The 22,891-nt window shown below is 44.1% G+C and overlaps 1 protein-coding gene across 1 annotated transcript in view; it reads left to right on the top strand.

Moving 5' to 3' along the window:
* The first annotated feature begins 1,904 nt into the window (after positions 1-1,904).
* Positions 1,905-22,891, top strand: part of LOC139564757 (zinc finger protein 385C-like) — a 196,710-nt gene continuing 175,723 nt past the window's right edge. The window contains exon 1 of the mRNA XM_071384547.1: positions 1,905-1,996. Coding sequence (XP_071240648.1) covers positions 1,948-1,996 — 49 coding nt within the window. The 5' untranslated portion in view covers positions 1,905-1,947. The remainder of the gene's footprint in view (positions 1,997-22,891) is intronic.

Raw genomic sequence — 22,891 nt, 5'->3', positions numbered from 1 at the left:
AGACCTCTGTCAGGTTGGACGCTCCCCATCCAACCTGACAGAGCTTTAGAGGATCTACAGAGAAGAATGGGAGAAACTCCCCAAATACAGGTGTGCCAAGCTTGTAGTGTCATACCCAAGAAGACTCAAGGCTGTAATCTCTGCCAAAGGTGCTTCAACAAAGTACTGAGTAAAGGGTCTGAATATTTATGTAAATATTTTGATAAATTTGCAAACATTTCTAAAAACCTGTTTTTGCTTTGACATTATGGGGTATTGTGTGTAGATTGATGAGGGGAAAAAACAATTGAATCCATTTTAGAATATGGCTGTAACATAACAAAATCTGGAAAAAGTCAAGGGGTCTGAATATTTTCTGAATGCACTGTATAAAACATTATGTAGACACCCCAAATGAGTGGATTCGGCTATTTCAGCCACACCAGTTGCTTACAGGTACATAAAATCGAGCACACAGCCATGCAATCTCCATAGACAAACATTGGCAGTAGAATGGCCTTACTGAAGAGCTCAGTGACTTTCTATGTGGCACCGTCATAGGATGCCACCTTTCCAACAAGTCAGTTCGTAAACTTTCTGACCTGCTAGAGCTGCCCCGATCAAAAGTAGTGCTGTTATTGTGAAGTGGAAACGTCTAGGAGCAACAACGGCTCAGCCGCAAAGTGGTAGGCCTCACAAGCTCACAGAATGGGAGAGCCAAGTGCTGAAGTGCGTAGCGTGTAAAAATTGTCTGTCCTCGGTTGCAACACTCACTACCGAGTTCCAAACTGTCTCTGGAACGTCAGCACAATAACTGTTTGTCGGGTCAAATCAAATCAAATTTTATTTGTCACATGCAGATGTTAATGCTAGTGTAGCGAAATGCTTCTAGGTTCCGACCATGCAGTAATATCTAACAAGTAATCTAACAATTTCACAAACAACTACCTTATACACAAGTGTAAAGGAATGAATAAAAATATGTACATAAAAATATGATATAGGTTTCCATGGCCGAGCAGCCACACACAAACATAAGTTCACCATGCGCAATGCCAAGCGTCGGCTGGAGTGGTGTAAAGCTCGCCGACATTGGACTCAGGAGCTGTGGCAACACGTTCTCTGTAGTGATGAATCACGCTTCACCATCTGGCAGTCCGATGGATGAATCTGGGTTTGGCGAGATGCCAAGAGAACGGTACCTGCTCAAAAGCGTAGAGCCAACTGTAAAGTTTGGTGGAGGAGGAATCATTTTCTGGGGCTGTTTTTCATGGTTCGGGCTTGGCCCCTTATTAAAGTGAAGGGAAATCTTAAAATTACAGAGTACAATGACATTCTAGACGATTCTGTGCTTCCAACTTTATGGCAACAGTTTGGGGAAGGCCCTTTCCTGTTTCAGCATGACAATGCCCCCATGCACAAAGCGAGGTCCATACAGAAATGCAGGGGCACTTGACTGGCCTGACCTCAACCCCATCAAACACCTTTGGGATGAATTGGAACCCCGACTGCGAGCCAGGCCTAATCACCCAACATCAGTACCTGACCTCACTAATGCTCTTGTGGCTGAATGGAAGCAAGTCCCAGCAGCAATATTCCAACATCTAGTGGAAAGCCTTCACAGACGAGTGGAGGCTGTTATAGCAGCAAAGGGGGGACCAACTCCATATTAATGCCCATGATTTTTTAAATGAGATGTTCGACGAGCAGGTGTCCACATACGTTTGGTCATGTAGTGTATATGAATATAATTAATACCTTCTTTCCTGTCTTTCAAGATAATACATTCGATTACAAAGTGATAAATAACATAAATCAAATTGTATAGGCGCGGCCGTGATAGCGTTGAAGACCCTTCTACCCTACATTCGTGTGTAGAGTGGCTGCGCGCTCTGACACCCGTGACTCCAGAGCGCGAGCTGGGCTTTCGGCTTTGACAGTCAGTCTTGTCACACATCGTTTCGAAAGATGTTGGGTACGGACGACCACAGGGACAATCTGAAACGGAGCGGGACAGGTAGGCAGAAATACAACATATACAGTGTAGCGTTTGTTTTTACATATTGACGTGTGCTGTTTACTATTCAAAGTTGGTGGCCCCCATGTGACAGTTCATCACGCACAATTATCAGTCTACGGGTAGCGCGTGTACAGTAGCCTATTTTCCATTCATAATAGAATGATTCGCAATAAAGTTATTCTGAGATGGCCAAATTATACATTTTACGAGGCAGATGCATGTATAGGCCTAGCTATTTTATTTACAATGAATGGACAAACGACCGATTGTTAGATTTGTTTATGTCTGACATGGCAATTTGTTGTCATGGGCAGCTTAGACTTTTTTTTATATGCATGTAATATTCATTTTGATTTGATTGTTAATCAAAACACCTTTAGTAGTTTAATATGATTACAGCTTCGAGGTAATGTATTGTCTGTAACTTACGAAGCAAGTGTTATAGGTAATTGATACACTGTTGCGCTTTGAGGCTATTCATTGAGCGCACGTTGGTCATTTAAATTGCACATTAGGCGATCTGAATGGGCTTGTTTGTTCATACTTCATCACTCACTGAATAAAATATGATATTGCTCGACCGTTCATCGTCTATCACGTCACGCAACCGGGCTGGGTGTTTCCGCATGGCATGGGGTGAGCCGGTGCTTGTGGTTCTCAATGGCCAGATGCTGGCAGGCATTCCCTCAATAGAAAACTGTAACCATGAAATGTATACTCCGCCAGCATTTGTAGTAGACTATTTAACCCACCCGAATTACAAAGCCATTTCTCAAGTGTATGATGTGGGTCAATAACGTCTAATCTGGCAAAAAAAATCAGTTTATTTATATCTTTACACTCGGATAAGGGCATTCGATAATTGTAGGCCCTAGAATTGAATGAATTTATCACGTACAGTAAGAAAGCAACCGGTGGCTATTCATTCTGAAGAAGGGCAAACTTTATCAGATCTAAAGCGCTTCAAGAGGCCAGGGCATTGCGTACTTCACAGCTATCACCCACTGGGACCCATGACAGATGTTAGTCTGCTATACTTTACATTTATGTCAGTAGGCGGCGGTTTCAGTTGTCATGCCTATCTCAGTTGACCTCTACTCTTATGACATTGGAATTTGACACTTGCATTGTTTAATCAGTCAAATGATAATAATAATAATATTAATAAAATATTTAATTTATATAGGCCTTTTCATCATAAAGATCACCCTAAAGATGCTAAAAAGTAGTTATTGGGCTGAACAATGGTCTTCAACAGAGGCTGGAGCATCCAGGTCACATGACCACGATAATAATGATGATCATCCACAGAAACACCTTTCATTTCAAACACTGATCCAGGCCTTGGCTCTCCAACCTTGTTCCTGTAGAGCTACTGTCCTGTAGGTTTTCACTCCAACCCTGATCTAGCGCACCTGATTCTAGTAAACAGCTGGTTGATAAGCTGAATCAGGTTAGTTACAACTGGGGTTGGAGTGAAAACCTACAGGAGGGTAGCTCTCCAGGAGCAGGGTTGGTGAGCCCTGATCTAGGCTATTATAACATAGTCCAAACAGCAGTCAAACATCCATGTCAGTAGTCCCAGGATGGCTTCTGAGAGAGTGTCAGTTGTTGGCGTGATGTAGTCTCTAATGTGTGTTTATTGTGCTGTGGGCACTCTGCACTCGCTGTAGCAAGCTGAGCTGAGGGGAACGCAGATACACCAAGGCAAATATCAACATGTTCAGTCAGGGAAGGTGAAATACGGCTGCTCAGGTTAGGAGAGCATTTATGGACGCCACCTTAAGGCCTGCTACTCCTGCTGAATGCCTATGGGTGAGTAATATGGAGGCCCGTGTTATTGTTGCTGTGACAGACTGCGTACACACTCTGTCAGTGTCACTTGTGTTTTGTCGCAGTTGTTTCAAAGATGTTTATAATGGAGGAGTTGTCTTTTTCTGTCTATGGTGAGAGCTGGTTAAGTACTATGAAGTGTGTGTACCTGTGTGTGTGTGTGTGTGTGTGTGTGTGTGTGTGTGTGTGTGTGTGTGTGTGTGTGTGTGTGTGTGTGTGTGTGTGTGTGTGTGTGTGTGTGTGTGTGTGTGTGTGTGTGTGTGTGTGTGTGTGTGCCTGTGTGTGTGTCTGTGTGTCTGTGTGTCTGTGTGTGTGCCTGTGTGTGTGTGTGCCTGTGTGTGTGCCTGTCTATCTACCTGTGTGTGTGTGTGTGCCTGCTTTCTTTGCACTGTATGTTGACAGAGATCATTTAAGAAATGCTGTGCCAAGAGACATATGTCCATGCTGTTTGTGCTCAGAGATGACTCTGCCGTAACCTGTCACTTAGGGGTCCAGAGTGTCTCTTTACTGCTATAGCAGGCAACAGGTACAACACCACAGTCCCATCTCCAGCTTGAATGGCCACGGTGGGGGTTAGCTCTCTGCTACACTGAAGTAAAGCAACCAGTCCCATGTTATCAGAGGACCAATTCTCTCTCTCTCTCTCTCTCTCTCTCTCTCTCTCTCTCTCTCTCTCTCTCTCTCTCTCTCTCTCTCTCTCTCTCTCTCTCTCTCTCTCTCTCTCTCTCTCTCTCGTGGGGCCATTGCGCTTCGTCACAATTTTTTGGGTCAAAAATATACTATTGTGAGTAAACTATTGTGAGTAAACTATTGTGAGTAAACTATTGCTCGTCCATATACAACCAACAGAAACTATTCGCGTACTGAGCAAAGACAAAGATTCACACAACTGTCCAAGCAAGAAAAGTGTGTGCAAGGGAGAAGTATATTTGGAATGGTGGAAATGACAATGTATGGACAGAGAGAGAAAAAGGGAGAGGGAGCGCAAGAGATAGGAAGAGAGGGAGCGCAAGAGAGAGCGAGAGCAAGAGAGAGAGATCAAAAGAAAGGGAGAGAGCAAGAGCTGCATCTGTAGACAAAGAAAGAGTCCCCATACACATCTTGATGAAGGTAAGACTAAATTGTTTGTGACACAGCGAGTGGTTCACAGTGCGGAACAATGACACTCTCATTATGCCAATTAAGTGGATGCTACAGTAGCAGTGGTCTGGTCTCTCTGCTGGTGTCTCACTGTATATCACACCGCCCTGCTTCCTTCCCCTCCACTCCCAACGAGGGGATCATGTTGGGACTTAATCAGCTGGACTGGTAGCTGGGCTGGTAGCTGGGTTGGTCCCACTGACAAGACCACTGTGTAGTATGTATGCATGTGGGTATTTATATGTACAGTATGAATATGTATCCATATGTATGAATATGTATTTATATTTTTGAATATGTATTTATATGTTTGAATATGTATGCATTTTGGGGGGATACTGTACCTTTTCTTTTTATATCCAGTTTACAGTTTTCACTGTAAATAACAGTGAATTTGTTAAAGATTGAATCACACACACACACACACACACACACACACACACACACACACACACACACACACACACACACACACACACACACACACACACACACACACACACACACACACACACACACACAATGAACTGCTGCTGTGTGGGAGGTACAGGTGTCTTGAAGTCAGGAGGAACTGTAGCTCTTTTTCTGCATAGATTTTTTTCAACAGTTTAGCGTTTTCTCTCTACTACCTTGTTTTAGATTTTAGGGGATTTAAAGTTCATATTGTTACGGATGGCTTTTTGACAGGAGCCCGAACCCTTCACAATTCTCACAAACCTCTTCTACTTGTTGTTCTTTCTCTCTTTGTCAACAACATCTATCTACATTTATCTTTCTTTTGTTGTTTTAGAAATACTACTTGACATTTTTACAGTTAAGTAGGAATTGTAGGGTGTATTCAATGCGTATTACTCAATTATATGATAATAAACATAACAGCTTGACCTACAGAATAGGCAACCCTTCTCCAGTCATGCTAGGACACACCTTCTTTCATCAACGTAAACAGTGCTCTATCGCTGTCTCGACATATCCCCTCTCTGCATCTTCCCTAGCGTCTCTCCCTCCCATGGTGTTGTGCCACACCACTCTGACATCTCTGTCTGACATTTTGAGCAGACCTCTTCTCCAGACAGATGTCCTTCTCTTTTCCCCCATTGTGCTGGGACCTCCTGTTGTGTGTTCCTCTATGATGTTCTCCATGTCATCGCCTGCTGAGCCAAAGGGATGGGGGAGTGGGCACATCAGTTAGCTTGCTTTTCTCTGTGTGTGTGTGTGTGTGTGTGTGTGTGTGTGTGTGTGTGTGTGTGTGTGTGTGTGTGTGTGTGTGTGTGTGTGTGTGTGTGTGTGTGTGTGTGTGTGTGTGTGTGTGTGTGTGTGTGTGTGTGTGTGTGTGTGTGTGTGTGTGTGTTGTGTGTGAGTGAGTGAGTTTAAGAACATCCTGTGGGTCTGATGTCCTTCATTTCAGGCTACGTTGGATCACAGCGACCTTCAGTGTGATTCTGTGAAAAGTTTTGTGCTGCTTCTTCTGCTGCCAGCACAAACACAAAGTTAAACCCCTATTAGCCAGGGGATGCTGGATAACAGAAGGAGGCATGTCAGTGTCCTGTCTTTCTGTCTGTCTGTCCTGGACTCAGTGACACCGTCATAGTATAATTTACCTGGTGATCAAACATAATCCAAATCAGATGCCTTGTTACACGAAGCAGGAGGCTCAAAGCAAATCCATAGCATTCAGAGGAGGGGGGATGTGAAACCCCTCATCATTCCTGAGCCATTGTTGCAGATGAGCAGAGTCAGTGGAGTGGAGGCTTGGAGCCGAGCTGAGCCAGGCTGGGTGACAGGTGAACTCAAAAGGGCAAATATCTATAAACAGGCGTGAACATCCCCCTCCGGCCGCTCTCCGCTCGCCTAACTCAGACAGATGGAGAGGTCACTCCAGCCCTCGCTGCCACCCTGATCACACTGTACTCTACGACTAGTGGCAGAGGACGTGTGTGTGTGTGTGTGTAGGGGGGGCTCCAGGGAGGCTGGTGGGGGAGGGGGGGGTCAGAGTTTCTGACAGCTGCATGAAGCCCGCCTCAGGGCAAGCAGGCTGCCCTTTCCTGGAGAAAGCCACCCTCCGCCTGGCTGATTGGCATGCCCGGCCGGCAGTGCTCACGGCTGGGACCGACTCGGCAGAAGACTGCCTAGCTCCTCAGTTGGGTGTTGAAGGGTTGGCGCTGTCGGAGGGCTAAGGTTTCACTATGCCCTCCCTCGTATGTGCCCTCTGGGCAGAGGGTATAGAGTGTTACTGCTACTAACACATGAACCTCTCTGTCCCCAGTCACTCTCCCTACCCACGGTCCCCTCCTGATCCCTTCTGTACTTCCTCCTACCCACCAAGATCTACCAGGAAGTGAACAGGCCAATAGAAGGGAGCCTAGAGGTACCCTCTGAGTCAGAGGAGGGAGACCGTGTCAGAGGGTAAGCTCCCATTGAACAGCAGATTGAACCTGTGTGTGGAGCTTTGTCTGATCCTGTATTTTGATCCTGGCTCAGGGGTTTTGATTCCTCGTTACAGGATAATTATCCTAATTAACACAGAGTGCCAGACCCCTACTTCCCTACCTCAGAGCCGTGATCATCACACACGTACACACATACCCTCTCACACCTCCGTAATGACCCTCACACACACTGGGCCCAGTGTTAGACATGCACGTACACACACATGCCCGCGCAAACACACACACAGTGGCCTGTCTATGTTCCATGGCAGTTGGCGGGTCGTGGTGCTCGTGAGCTGAACAGAGGGTCAGTGTGTGAGGCCAGGTAGGCAGGCAGACCCCCCTCCCCCTCCCAATAGGAGCACTAAATAGCCTGGTTGTTTTGAGGCCCCGTCACTACTCAACAGGAAGGGTGGGGACCCTGTCTAAACTGATTCTATCACAGGTTCCATATAAAAGACTGCCTGCATGCATATTCAAGTCTAGGTGTGTATGTAAGAACACGATTGTGAATTTTGACTAAAGACTAATACTCTGTGATTGGTTGATTACAGTCAAGCTCAGAGAGTCCGTTGGTCACTTCGTCTTCCGACGTGATCCATAGCGGTTATGGGTTTGTGTTTTAAACTCACCACAACGTGTTTGGTTGACAACGTGGCTCTCAGAGAAATAGAGGATAAGGACCACAGAGATGTATATGAAGGCTATGCGTATGTTGTATGCATTTTTCAACTACAGTGAATCATTCAGAGCCCGTTTCAGCGAGGCTTTTATCTAAATCGGAGAGTGGTTTACCTCAGTCAGTGTTCGGAGGCATGTCCTATTGTGCTGTGATCTCCACAGAGAGCACGCTGAACCCACTCTTCAGCCTTTGTAAATGGCTTTTCTTGATGGGGCCGTGGCGGCACTGTTCATGCGGGTGTGTAAAGTGGCAAGTTTGTCATCTTGCGGGTTTTGGCTTTGGATGATAATAATACGGCTAGAAATCATGTGTTTTATGCCTTTCTCAAACCCAAGGACATTTTCTCCAAACTAAGTCACACAATGCAATTCTGAATAAAACACAGCAAACGAAGTGAATATCTTGGAGAGAAAGGTACAGAATAATATGAAGAGCATGAAAAGCATTATACTGTAGCATTTAAGAGAGAAACAAATGTCAATCGCGTTAGAAAATACAGGAAGGGACAGAGGAGATGAAAATGGAAGATACCTGAACTTATTCATATGATGAAAACAGCCTAGAGAGACTTCTAACCACACACACAAACAAATATACACACAGCTGCTTTTATGGCAAGATTCAAATGCACACACACACACACACACACACACACACACAACACACACCAACAAAAACGTTTGGGAAAGAATGAGATGAAATTAAATGCATTTCTGAGCGCATGACCTTTCACTAGAATACAAGCGTATATATACCTGCATTTTACCATATGTGCATTAGATGTGAACCCAGCTTGTCCATGTGCTGAACAAAGTCTGTGACCATGCATGTGAGTCGTTCCATAAGAGCAGCTGCTGTGTGTGTGTGTTTATTTGGGTGTATATTTGGGAAACACCGTAGGGTAAACAGCTAAGTCGTGTTGGGGTGAGAGATTGTGAGGAAGTTTCTTTCAAATGCTGGCGAGGATCCATCTGTCTCTTCACAATTCTAGGGGAGCTGCAACCCCGTATGGTTGCCAAAGGGTCCGTTAAAACAGAATTCTGCGTTTTTCACGCAGAAAAAATAAATAAAACGCGTAAGAAATATTTTGCTGCGTTTTGTAAACGCAGATCTTAACTGCTTCGGCGTCAGACACATTTTATGCTTCAGTTGCGCGTTTCACGAACTGGGATTCTGTCCGCAAACAGCGCTCTGACTGATGGGTAGCTACTTTTCTCTGGTACTTTTCTCGGTGTAGCCTATTTTTACTCCGGTAAAATGCAAGATTAACTTCCAGCAAAACTTGAAGGAATGGAGCTTGCTTTTTCATTGTAAGCTCATTTACTTGTGTGGCTGCTTGCCAAATAGCGATGCACTTCTGTCATCTAATGAAAATGAAGCTATTTTCTGCCGAATGTGTTGCGCTAATGTCTTTTCTGCGAAGGAAAACTATAGTTGCACGTCCCTGGTCAGTGTATTGAAGCAAAACAACCCTGTTGACTTTCAATATACAACACAGCTGAGATGGTTTAAAGCGCAGATTTATTAATGGTCTGCATATTGAAAATGCAGATTTCTGAACTCTTAACGCGAGCCCTGGTCCCTCACCCATCTCTGCCTTTACATGACACCTCACCCCTCACCTCAACACCAACGCGCACCACTCCCCTTAGACTCGGAGCATTTGGGAAATGAACAAGAGTAAGAATTCAGGAAGTATGGGCAGGAACAGTCATATCATCCTTCATGTCTGTTTTGCGTTCAGGATATAGATGTTGGTGTAATAACTGTACATTGTTCAGCCCCCACACCCACTCATGCTTCAGAGACTTGTTGTATTTACATGTACACCTACATTCACCTTTTCAACCAGTGTTGGTTTGAGTCTTTATTCCCTAAAAGCTCAAGCACTTCCTCAAGGTTATTTATATCCATATATTATCTATATCATATATATCTAGGTGGAAGAAAGGGGCAATTCAAATGAAGCCAATAAGCCACTCGGAGACCTCCGTGACCAACAGAGCCGATTAATAAAATAATACTCAGTCTGCTTTTAAATACCTTAAATACCACTTCCTCCTTTCAGCAGAGTCTGTTTGAAAAGATATCCGTCTTTAAGAGCCACGGTTGGACAGAGTGACGTCTGGTCTGCTGCATTGGCTGAGCTATCGAATGGCTGTTGGTTCGTGACGATGTGGGCCTCTTTTTAACCTGAGGCAGAATCTCTGTTTCACATAGAAACAGCCTTGATTTCATCTCTAAAGGTGATATGAGCTGCACAGTGCGTACAAACACACACACACACACACACATATTCATTCTGATACACACACAGAGACTCTGATACACACACACACGCTACAAGCCCCAGTCCAATGACTCATACCTGTGAAGAGTGACCTAATGATGCGACAGGCGTTGGTCAGACAGCGTGACGTGCACTAATCCATACCTGTGTGTGTGTGTCCTCTGGGATCCAGGCTGTGATTTCTCTGCTGCTATTAACACAGTAATCACAGTCTTTCCACCTCTCAGCAGGGGGCTCCAGAACACACACACGTCCCCCATCTTTTATCGATCAGCCTAAATTCACAGTTGCTGAAAACTCATAGAATCCAGTGTAATCTCAGAACCTCCACGGTTAGAGGAGACCGTCCTTGTAAAATACGAATGTGTTCTTATCTGACTTGCCGAGTTAAATAAAGGTTAAATAAAATGAAATCGAAATCAGGAACAGTAGCTCTCACGTTGTTGATCTGTCACACTGACGTGTGGCGACTACAACGGAGTGTTTTAAGATGCCGTGTGTTTGGTCACCTTGGTTTGTGCCGTTGCTGATGCTATGGGGTTGTCATAGACACACTGTTTGTCTTACTGAGATGTTGAGGTGTGGCAGCAGCAAGAGAGCTGTTGCTGGGGTTTTCTACGGCTTTTGTTTGGTTACGTTGGTTCGCCTCGTGCTGCTGCAGGTGCTGATCCTGTGGGGTTGTCATAGACGTGGGTCTGGACTGGACTGGAATTGCTTTCTGAAGGGCTGTGTAATATTTGTTCATCTGTCCTGGCCCTGCCTCCCTCCCCTGCCACTAGCTTCTCAGATTGGAGTGGGGTTTAGCTCCTCTATCACATACCGACTGGCCTTTGATTACAACTGAGATTGTAGGCCCGTCTCGCACATGCAGATACATCCTACTGCTACAGTATGTGTGTATTCTGTCTGTGCTGTGTGTTTTACATGTACATGTTGTCTTAGTAGACTGGGTATACGTTTTCATCTTTCCAACTGTCGGTTTTGATTCTGTCTTTGTGTTTCTCTTTCTAGTTTATGTAAGTGTTGTTGTTGTTGTGAGTGTGTGTGGTTGGTTGGTTGGTTGTACATTCCCTCTCTGTTTGGGGCCTCATGTCTGTCTGTCTGTCTGTCTGTCTGTCCTGTCTGTCTGTCTGTCCGTCCGTCCGTCCGTCCGTCCGTCCGTCTGTCTGTCTGTCTGTCTGTCTGTCTGTCTGAGAATACATGAGAAGACCAACGCCAGCTCCCTGTTCTCCAGACTCTCCTTCCACTATACCTCTCTCCACTGGCTGGCTGGTTGAATCCCTTTGCCCTGCAGCGACTCACAGATAGAGCTCTCCCTCCAGTCCGTCTGCACACCCTCATCACGACCTAGTGGAGAATGACTCACTGAATCACTTCTGTTAGGTAACAGGTTTGACTCTCTCTCGGGTCCCTGGTTGACTCTTGCTTGATAATAATGATATATTTACATAGTGCTTTTTATCATGAATCCCAAAGTGCTTCACAGTGGATCAGATTCACTGCCGTTCAGCTTCGTATCTGTTGGTTTGTTCAGAGTTGACTGGTATCGCATAACACACCAGTTTTCTGTTCTTATACCAGAGACTGTGTGGATGAGACAGTGCCAGTTGAATCACTGAATCTCTGTATTTTGCAACATGCATTAGTTGGAGGATTGAGTTATTTCTCTCTCTCGCTCTCTTTCTCGTTCTCTCTCTCCTTTTCTTTCTCATTCTCTCTCTTTATCATTCTCTCCCTTTCTCTCTCTCTCCAGCATCAAGCTCAACTCGACTCAGTCCATCACAAGCTCTTGCAGGGCTGACAGACACTATAATTGAACCATATATTTTTGTCTCTCTTCGCTGTAAGGAAAGGAGAGCATAAAGCCTTTCTCTACCGTGATAAGTGCTCTGCTCTGGGGAGTGTTTTGCTGACAAAACAAGGGAGGTGGGTTCAGCTAACGATCCTAATGTCCCCCACTGTCAGAGAAGAGGAGGAATGGATGTGTGTGTGTGTGTGTGTGTGTGTGTGTGTGTGTGTGTGTGTGTGTGTGTGTGTGTGTGTGTGTGTGTGTGTGTGTGTGTGTGTGTGTGTGTGTGTGTGTGTGTGTGTGTGTGTGTGTGTGTGTGTGTGTGTGTGTGTGTGTGTGTCGATGAGTGCTTGTGTGCCTGCGTGTTGTTTAAGGTCCCTCTAATATGAGGCTGTATTGGAAAATGCTTTTAGTTCTGTTGCTGTTTAACACTAATCAGTGTGTGAATAGGTGACCTGCTGCTGTGGTGATGGTGAACGTGGCTCTCTGTGAAACCATTCAGCCTTGCCAATGAGCAACAGCTTCCCCGGCCTCATAATGGACACCATTTAGAAATCTGAATAGGCTGCGGTTTTTAAAGCAGTGTGTCCTCCCCTTCCCTCTACACCTGGGTCGGTTCTGTCAGAGCCTCGGTGGTGGAATGGAGGAGGAATGGCCACGTTCAATAATGTGCTTATGCGTTTGACATCATGAAAATGCCTTTTTGATTAGTGCAGTCCTATTGGCCATGACTCATGATCAATGTGTTGACCGATGATTTTCAGACAGGCCTCTATGTGCTATTGTAAAGTATACAACATGTACAGTAGGCAATATAGATGTAATTATGAAATATTTCTTTAAGACATATCCGCACCAGCTCTCAAGATAGTTGAGCTAAACGTTTGGGCCTGATTGTGTCTGTGGCCTCTGTGTGTTCTGGATGTGGTGTTGAATCACTGGCTCTGTAAAGCCTCAGTAAACGTCTCCTAAAGCAGAGGGATGAAAACAACTTCTAGGAGGTTGAAGATCAAATACTATTGCTTTGCTTGGCTGGGATCAATAGATATTTGAATTGAGAAAAACAAGCCTGTATGTCACGCCCTGACCATAGTTTGCTTTGTATGTTTCTATGTTTTGTTTGGTCAGGGTGTGATCTGAGTGGGCATTCTATGTTGTATGTCTAGTTTGTCTGTTTCTGTGTTTGGCCTGATATGGTTCTCAATTAGAGGCAGGTGTTAGTCGTTGTCTCTGATTGGGAACCATATTTAGGTAGCCTGTTTTGTCATTGTAGGTTGTGGGTGATTGTCTATGTTAGTTGCTTGTGTCAGCACATTTCTTATATAGCGTCACGTTCGTTGTTCGTTTATTGTTTTGTATAGTTTGTTCAGTGTTCTGTTTATTAAATTCATGATGAACACATACCACGCTGCATTTTGGTCCTCCGATCCTTCCAACTACTCCTTCTCAGACGACGAGGAGGACGACGAGCGTGACACTGTAACATGACATTTAGGCTGTTTTCAGATGGTAGAAAGAACAGTGGAATAAAGACCCTGGGGTGATAGTGACCACCTACACATCACATACACACATACACTGACCTACACATCACATACACACATACACTGACCTACACATCACATACACACATACACTGACCTACACATCACATACACACATACATTGACCTACACATCACATACACACATACACTGACCTACACATCACATACACACATACACACTGACCTACACATCACATACACACATACACACTGACCCACACATCACATACACACTAACCTACACATCACGTACACGCATATACACTGACCTACACATCACATCCACACTGACCTACACATCACGTACACGCATAAACACTGGCCTACACATCACATACACACATACACACTGACCTACACATCATATACACTGACCTACACATCACATACACTGACCTACACATCGCATACACACATATACCCCGACCTACACCTCACATACACACATGTACACTGACCTACACATCACATACACCGACCTACACATCACATATATACACTGACCTACACATCATATACACTGACCTACACACATACACACGGACCTACACATCACATACACCGACCTACACATCACATACACTGACCTACACATCACATACACTGACCTACACATCACATACACCGACCTACACATCACATACACCTACCTACACATCGCACACACACATATACACTGACCTACACATCACATACACTGACCTACACATCACATACACACCGCCCTACACATCATATACACTGACCCACACATCACATACACCGACCTACACATCACATACACTGGCCTACACATCACATACACTGACCTACACATCACATACACACATATACACTGACCTACATCTCACATACACACATACACACGACCTACACATCACATACACACTGACCTACACATCACATACACTGACCTACACATCATATACACTGGCCTACACATCACATACACACACATACACTGACCTACACATCATATACACTGACCTACACATCACATACACTGACCTACACATCACATACGCACAAACACACCGACCTCACATCACATACACTGACCTACACATCACATACACTGACCTACACATCACATACACACATATACACTGACCTACACATCACATACACACATATACACTGGTCTACACATCACATACACACTGACCTACACATCACATACACACATACACAGACCTGCACATCATACACACTGACCTACACATCACATACACACATACACGGACCTACACACATATACCCTGACCTACACATCACATACACACTGACCTACACATCACATACACACATACACAGACCTACACATCATACACACTGACCTACACATCACATACACACATACACGGACCTACACATCATATACACTGACCTACACATCACGTACACTGACCTACACATCATATACACTGACCTACACATCGCATACACACATATACACTGACCTACACACATATACCCTGACCTACACATCACATACACACTGACCTACACATCACATACACCCATACACGAACCTACACATCACATACACTGACCTACACATCACATACACTGCCTACACATCACATACACACATATACACTGACCTACACCTCACATACACTGACCTACACATCACATACACACATATACACTGACCTACACCTCACATACACACATATACACTGCCCTACACATCACATACACTGACCTACACATCATATACACCAACCTACACATCACATACACTGACCTACACATCACATACACTGACCTACACATCATATACACTGGCCTACACATCACATACACTGACCTACACATCGCATACACACATATACACTGACCTACACATCAAATACACCGACCTACACATCACATACGCACAAACACACCGACCTACACATCACATACACTGACCTACACATCGCATATACTGACCTACACATCATATATACTGACCTACACATCATATATACTGACCTACACATCATATACACTGACCTACACATCGCATACACACATATACACTGACCTACACACATATACACCGACCTACACATCATATACACTGACCTACACATCACATACACTGACCTACACATCGCATACACATCATATACACTGACCCACACATCACATACACTGACCTACACATCACATACACTGACCTACACATCACATACACTGACCTACACATCACATACACCGACCTACACATCACATACACACATATACACTGACCTACACCTCACATACACACATATACACTGACCTACACATCACATACACCTACCTACACATCGCATACACACATATACACTGACCTACACCTCACATACACACATATACACTGACCTACACATCACATACACCTACCTACACATCACATACACACATACACACCGTCCTACACATCATATACCCTGACCTACACATCACATACACACCGACCTACACATCACATACACCCATACACAAACCTACACATCACATACACTGACCTACACATCACATACACTGGCCTACACATCACATACACACTATACACACCACCCTACACATCATATACCCTGACCTACACATCACATACACTGACCTACACATCATATACACTGACCTACACATCACATACACACATATACACTGGCCTACACATCACATACACACTGACCTACACATCACATACACACATACACGGGCCTACACATCGCATACGCTGACCTACACATCACATACACTGGCCTACACATCATACACACTGACCTACACATCACATACGCATATACACAACGACCTACACATCACATACACACATACACTGACCTACACACCACATACACACATACACTGACCTACACATCACATACACTGACCTACACATCATATACACCGACCTACACATCGCATACACACATATACACTGACCTACACATCATATACACCTACCTACACATCACATACACACATACACACCGCCCTACACATCATATACACTGACCCACACATCACATACACTCACCTACACATAACATACACTGACCTACACATAACATACACTGACCTACACATCGCACACTATAATAATGTGGACATTGCCTGACTAAATAGATTGGATGCATGGTGATTTTCCTGTAGCCTTTGTGGCTGACGCATGGCAGCATTAATCTCACCATTTGAATCTCACCATCACTGTTTTTATAATGAGAAAGTTACCAAAATCCAGGTTCCTTTTTAAAAAGGAAGGATTTGTATGGAAAGTGAAGTTGAAGTCAGCAGATGTTGTCGTCCTCATAATAACCGAATGTGGTTTTACCGCAACAGAGTAGGGCAACACCCTTTAATTGAAGCTGCAGGAAACAAATGAAAATGGCCACATCTCTCACAAAAACTGTTATAAAAATCACGGATAATTACAAGGGAGCAGGAGAACTTATAAATTGGCTACAATAATTACAAGGACTTTTCAAGCACCAAATTGAGGAAGTCTGATTTTCACGGTTGGCCTATTCCAGTACTTTAATTACTGAGCTCCAAATTCAAGTTCAAGTAGGCTACTTCAAGCCCCTTGTATTGTTTAACATTGCAGGTGTAACATGGAAAACAAAATGTATGTCATGTTATTTCATTACCAGATCATATTGTGAGTAAACCCACTAGGCTATGTCATTCGTTGTCATTATATCCAGAATAATTCATAGGAATAGCATTGGATGTTGCGCAATGGTCTATTCTACACAATTGTGCAAAGTAGGCTCAGAGTCCAATCCGAGGCACAGAAATATATGAAAACATGAACTCTTTACTTTAATGTTTTTTCAAGACATCAATGTAGCAGTAGAACAAATATCACAATATCGGAATATAACTTCAAATAAAATAAATCAATGTAGACACACATACAGTTGACATATACTTAGGTTGGAGTCATTAAAACTAATTTTTCAACCACTCCACTCATTTCGTGTTAATAAACTATAGTTTTGGCAAGTCGGTTAGGACATCTACTTTGTGCATGACACAAGTCATTTTTCCAACAATTATTTACAGACAGATCATTTCACTTATAATTCACTGTATCACAATACCAGTGGGTCAGGAGTTTACGTACACTAAGTTGACTGTGCCTTTATACAGCTTGGAAAATTCCAGAAAATGATGTCATGGTTTTAAAAGCTTCTGATAGGCTAACTGACATCATTTGAGTCAATTGGAGGTGTAGCTGTGGATGTATTTTAAGGCCTACCTTCAAGCTCAGTGCCTCTTTGCTTGACATCATGGGAAAATCAAAAGAAATCAGCCCAAAAAATTGTAGATCTCCACAAGTCTGGTTCATCCTTGGGAGCAAATTCCAAACGCCTGAAGGTACCACATTCATCTGTACAAACAATAGTACGCAAGTATAAGCACCATGGGACCACGCAGCCGTCATACCGCTCAGGAAGGAGACGCATTCTGTCTCCTAGAGATGAACGTACTTTGATGCGAAAAAGTGCAAATCAATCCCAGAACAACAGCAAAGGACCTTGCGAAGATGCTGGAGGAAACAGGTACAAAAGTATCTATATCCACAGTAAAACAAGTCCTATATCGACATAACTTGAAAGGCTGCTCAGCAAGGAAGAAGTCTATGCTCCAAACCGCCATAAAAAAGCCAGACTACGGTTTGCAACTGCACATGGGGACAAAAATCGTACTTTTTGGAGAAATGTCCTCTGGTCTGATGAAACAAAAATAGAACTGTTTGGCCATAATGACCATTGTTATGTTTGGACGAAAAAGGGGGAGACTTGCAAGCCGAATAACACCATCCCAACCATCGTGAAGCACGGGGGTGGCAGCATCATGTTGTGGGGTTGCTTTGCTGCGGGAGGGAGGGACTGGTGCACTTCACAAAATAGATGGCATCATGAGGCAGGGAAATTATGTGGATATATTGAAGCAACATATCAAGACATCAGTCAGGAAGTTAAAGCTTGGTCGCAAATGGGTCTTCCAAATGGACAATGACCCCAAGCATAATTCCAAAGTTGTGGCAAAATGGCTTAAGGACAACAAAGTCAAGGTATTGGAGTGGGCAGCACAAAGCCCTGACCTCAATTCTATAGGAAATTTGTGGGCAGAACTGAAAAAGTGTGTGCGAGCAAGGAGGCCTACAAACCTGACTCAGTTACTCCCGCTCTGTCAGGAGGAATGGGCCAAAATGCACCCAACTTATTGTGGGAAGCATGTGGAAGGCTATCGGAAACGTTTGACCCAAGTTAAACAATTTAAAGGCAATGCTACCAAATACTAATTGAGTGTATGTAAACTTCTGACCCACTGGGAATGTGATGAAAGAAATAAAAGCTGAAATAAATAATTCTCTCTACTATTATTCTGACATTTCACATTCCTAAAATAAAGTGGTGATCCTAACTGACCTAAAACAGGGCATTTTTACTGGGATTAAATGTCAGGAATTGTGAAAAACTGAGTTTAAATGTATTTGGCTAAGGTGAATGTAAACTTCTGACTTCAACTGTATAGGCCTGCTGCCTATGTGAGAATATGAAGCACAGTTTATCTTCACAGTACAGAACAAGTTTGTAAAGAAAATAAAATCCTAGTTTTCAAAACCTCCCACAATGACTTTCCCCATGTCAAGTCCATTTAACTCCTGACAGTCAATTTCTTGCTCAAAGCCATGAGCGGGCCTGTGGCTGTGACGTTTAGCCTCCTTCTAAGGCTGTTCTGAAGACTCTGGCTGTAGTGTCTATTTTGATTTATTTTGAGTGTTAACTATAACCTGGGTGTCCTTTTTAGCCTTGTCTACAATGCTTGCTGCCTCAAAATGCGCCTTGTTTCAGCATGTTCAAAATCCTTTTTTTCTGAGGGCTCTTTGTTGTTGTTTTTAACGTCCAGGGCAGTTTACATTCCACCCACTCTTTTGCCAGTTTTATCCCTCCAGCCCTACCTTTTTGCATTTTATAGTCCAGCTTTGAATTCTGCATGACAAGCCACGGGTTATACCACAGACAGAACAATAAGACAGATATTTCACCGGATGTATAAATGTTAAGCATCCACTTGGCGTTTCCACTCTCTACCAAATATGGTAGTGAGAGGAAGCTCAGTGGCCGTCAGTGGGAGAAGATGGCAGGAGATGGATTTTTTGTTGACATTCTGAAAATGTTCTCATCGATGAAACAAAGGCAAATTGAGTTATTGCACACGCCACTTCACAGAGTAGGCGTTCCCTAATGGAAATATGCAGACGTATGCTAGAACGGGCCAATAGGATCTCGCTAGCTCGTGCTTGGCTCTGCCCACCTCCTTGCTTGTTCTGCCCACTATGACTCATTTGTTCATATTGGAAACGACAGGCTGTGGCCTATCTTGGTTTAGTCATAAAATCTTGCTTGTTCTTCAAATTAAAAAAATCAAATTTATTTATAAAGCCCTTTTTATATCAGCAAACGTCAGAAAAGTGCTTATTGAATTGCAAATTTGAACTGGCGGGATTAGCAGCGCTGCTAGCATAGGCATCGCCATCATGAACAGTTTGCCCCTCACTCCTCTCCTCCGGCATTGACAGTTCGCTGACTTGTTCTGGGTTTGATTCACCATCTTTCTCTGGATTTTTGGATTGCCTTTTCTTATCAATTTTTTATTTGGTTTTCCCTCGTTTCAAATTCAGTAGGCAGACGACTATCCTAGGCTACGTGACGCGATTACGTAGGAACCTCTTCACTAGCTGACCACCACTACCAAGACCTGTGTCCACATCAGTTACTTACCCCCCCGGCCCTCCCCATAACCTATATGTACAAATAAGAGAGCAGGTCTGGAATCTGTGTGGCAGGATAGGATGATTACACAGAAGGATCACCGTGCTTTTACATGATGGTCTTTCTGCGGGGCGGGAGAAATAACGAGGAGGCAACTTGATTTAATGCTGATCACTTTTATAAGAATATGTACAGTGTGAACAGTGAAACAATGAATAAATCTGATCCGAGCAAATAGGTGCTGGAACTTACAAAGTTCGGCAGGATCCGGCTCAAATAACGCACTGGTAACCACACCAGCCCAGGACCTCCAACTCCGGCTTCTTCACCTGCGGGATAGTCTGAGACAAGCCACCCGGACAGCTAATATAACTGAGGAGTATTTTTGTCTATAATAATGCCCTTTGTGGGGAAAAACTCATTCTGATTGGCTGGGCCTGGCTCCCAAGTGGGTGGGCCTGTGCCTGTGCCCTCCCAGGCCCACCCATTGCTGCACCCCTGCCCAGTCATGTGAAATCCATAGATTAGGGCCTAATGAATGTATTTCAATTGGCTGATTTCGTTATATGAACTGTAAGTCAGTAAAATCATTGAAATTGTTGCGTGTTGCATTTATATTTTTGTTCAGTGTAGATCCAAACACAACTGTCTTCACCTGCGTAACGAATGAGATATTCTGGACATTCCTCGTGAACAGTTGGGCTGTTGTTGCATCACATGCGCTATCACAACAGCTGTTCGTCACTTGACTGTCATTCAGAAAATTCCTTCCTGGATCAGATGATGATGTGTGAAAATATCACAGTGTAACTAATCAGCTGGACACCAAATGCACATCCAACAAGTATCATGCATAATGATTGAAGAACCACGTCAATGACGGTTTTGATTTAGGTCTTAAGTATCAAGGTGAGGTGACTCTTTCGGTTAGAAGATTTTTCAATTGAATCTTTTTGGGGTGATTTGTGTGCCCATAAAAGCAGTTTCCACCCTGTAACATAAGGAGACAGGAAATGTGACGTAGTTACACTGCATTTCTGAGATCTCTGTACAAAAGACTGTCAGACAGCTTGATCCAGGATTATTACAGGGTTCAAGGTCAAAAGTCTAATTTAACTGATTCATGCTTTAATATATGATATAACGACAACTTACACTGCCATAAATGCAAGGACAGAAAAGTATTTTTGTCAAATACTGTACATCAAGACACCAACTCGTGAATTTGATTGAATATAGCTATTATCTCCCCTTATAAATTCGTGTAATGAGATGAAAAAAATTGCCAGATTATTATCAATGACCTATCAACAGCTGTAACAAGTTGTCCAGCGTAGGAAATCCCCTAGTTTATAGAAAGGCCCACATACACAACTACATACTCTCACAGAGGTGGAAAACCTCTCTCAAACTAGAGAGATTCTGTTCGCACTCTCCAAATGTTAAATAGTGCCGTGTCTGTTGGAAAAAGCTTGCTGAAGGTCAATGATATGTACATGTCTTAATAGGGGTTTGTTGAACAATTCTCCCTCTCCCTCTCGCTCCCACTGGTATAGTCTACTGTAGTCCAATAGGCCAGGCTTTTTCACATGGATTTTGAAACTGGAATGAAATAGAGGGGTTATTGAACTTCTGTGTCTGTAACTGTGTCGGTGAGTGTGTACGGGATGTATTGTAATCGATGCTACTGGCAGGTCCCCCAGCACAGCCCAGATCTTTCCAGCCCAGTCCTGCCCACTTCACAGCCTCTCTGTGGAGGAAAGACTCCTCCCTGATGGTAAACATGAGTGTGGCACATGAACACACAACCCCCAGGCAGCCAGCCAGGCACGGGCCCACTGTAAAACCCCAAAACACACACCCGGCTGGGGGCAGGAGGCTGGGAGTCTGGCCCCCTCACAAGGCACAGAGAGCGCTCCTGTTCCCCCTCTGGCCCGGCCCAGGACACAGGGACACACTGGAGCCTTTGGAGGGGGTCTGGAAGAGGGAACAGGGAGAGGGGCACACATAGAGCATGCTCTGTGCTCTGCTTCCTCCACTGGACTCCCAAAGACATGGCTCCATCCCTGCCCCTTCCTGTCTCACCCCCTATCCCCCTATAACCCACTACCTTCAGCAGTTTCTGCTCCAGGCCTTAGCTACCTGCGCACCGGGCTCCAATGAAGCTTATGCTTTTGGCCAGCGATGTCCCTCCTGCTCCTACTCTCTCCCTGTGTTTTCCTAGACTGGTTCTGACTGTTGAGTGTTCTCCAGATCCATGTGCAGCTTTATCTAGCTGTGGATCTGAGGCTGGGCTGAGGCTATACTGAATCAATGTGCAGGACCCTGAACAACACACATGGATGTGCAGCAGGGAAGAGAAGGCTGGCCTCGAACGAGGAGTAATGTTGAACCCAACACAGACTTGTTCTGTCTG

Source organism: Salvelinus alpinus, chromosome 36 (assembly GCF_045679555.1).
Source record: "Salvelinus alpinus chromosome 36, SLU_Salpinus.1, whole genome shotgun sequence".
In the NCBI taxonomy this organism is placed as follows: domain Eukaryota; kingdom Metazoa; phylum Chordata; class Actinopteri; order Salmoniformes; family Salmonidae; genus Salvelinus; species Salvelinus alpinus.
Note: the sequence above shows the minus strand (reverse complement) of the source record. Positions and strands in the feature narration are given on the sequence as shown.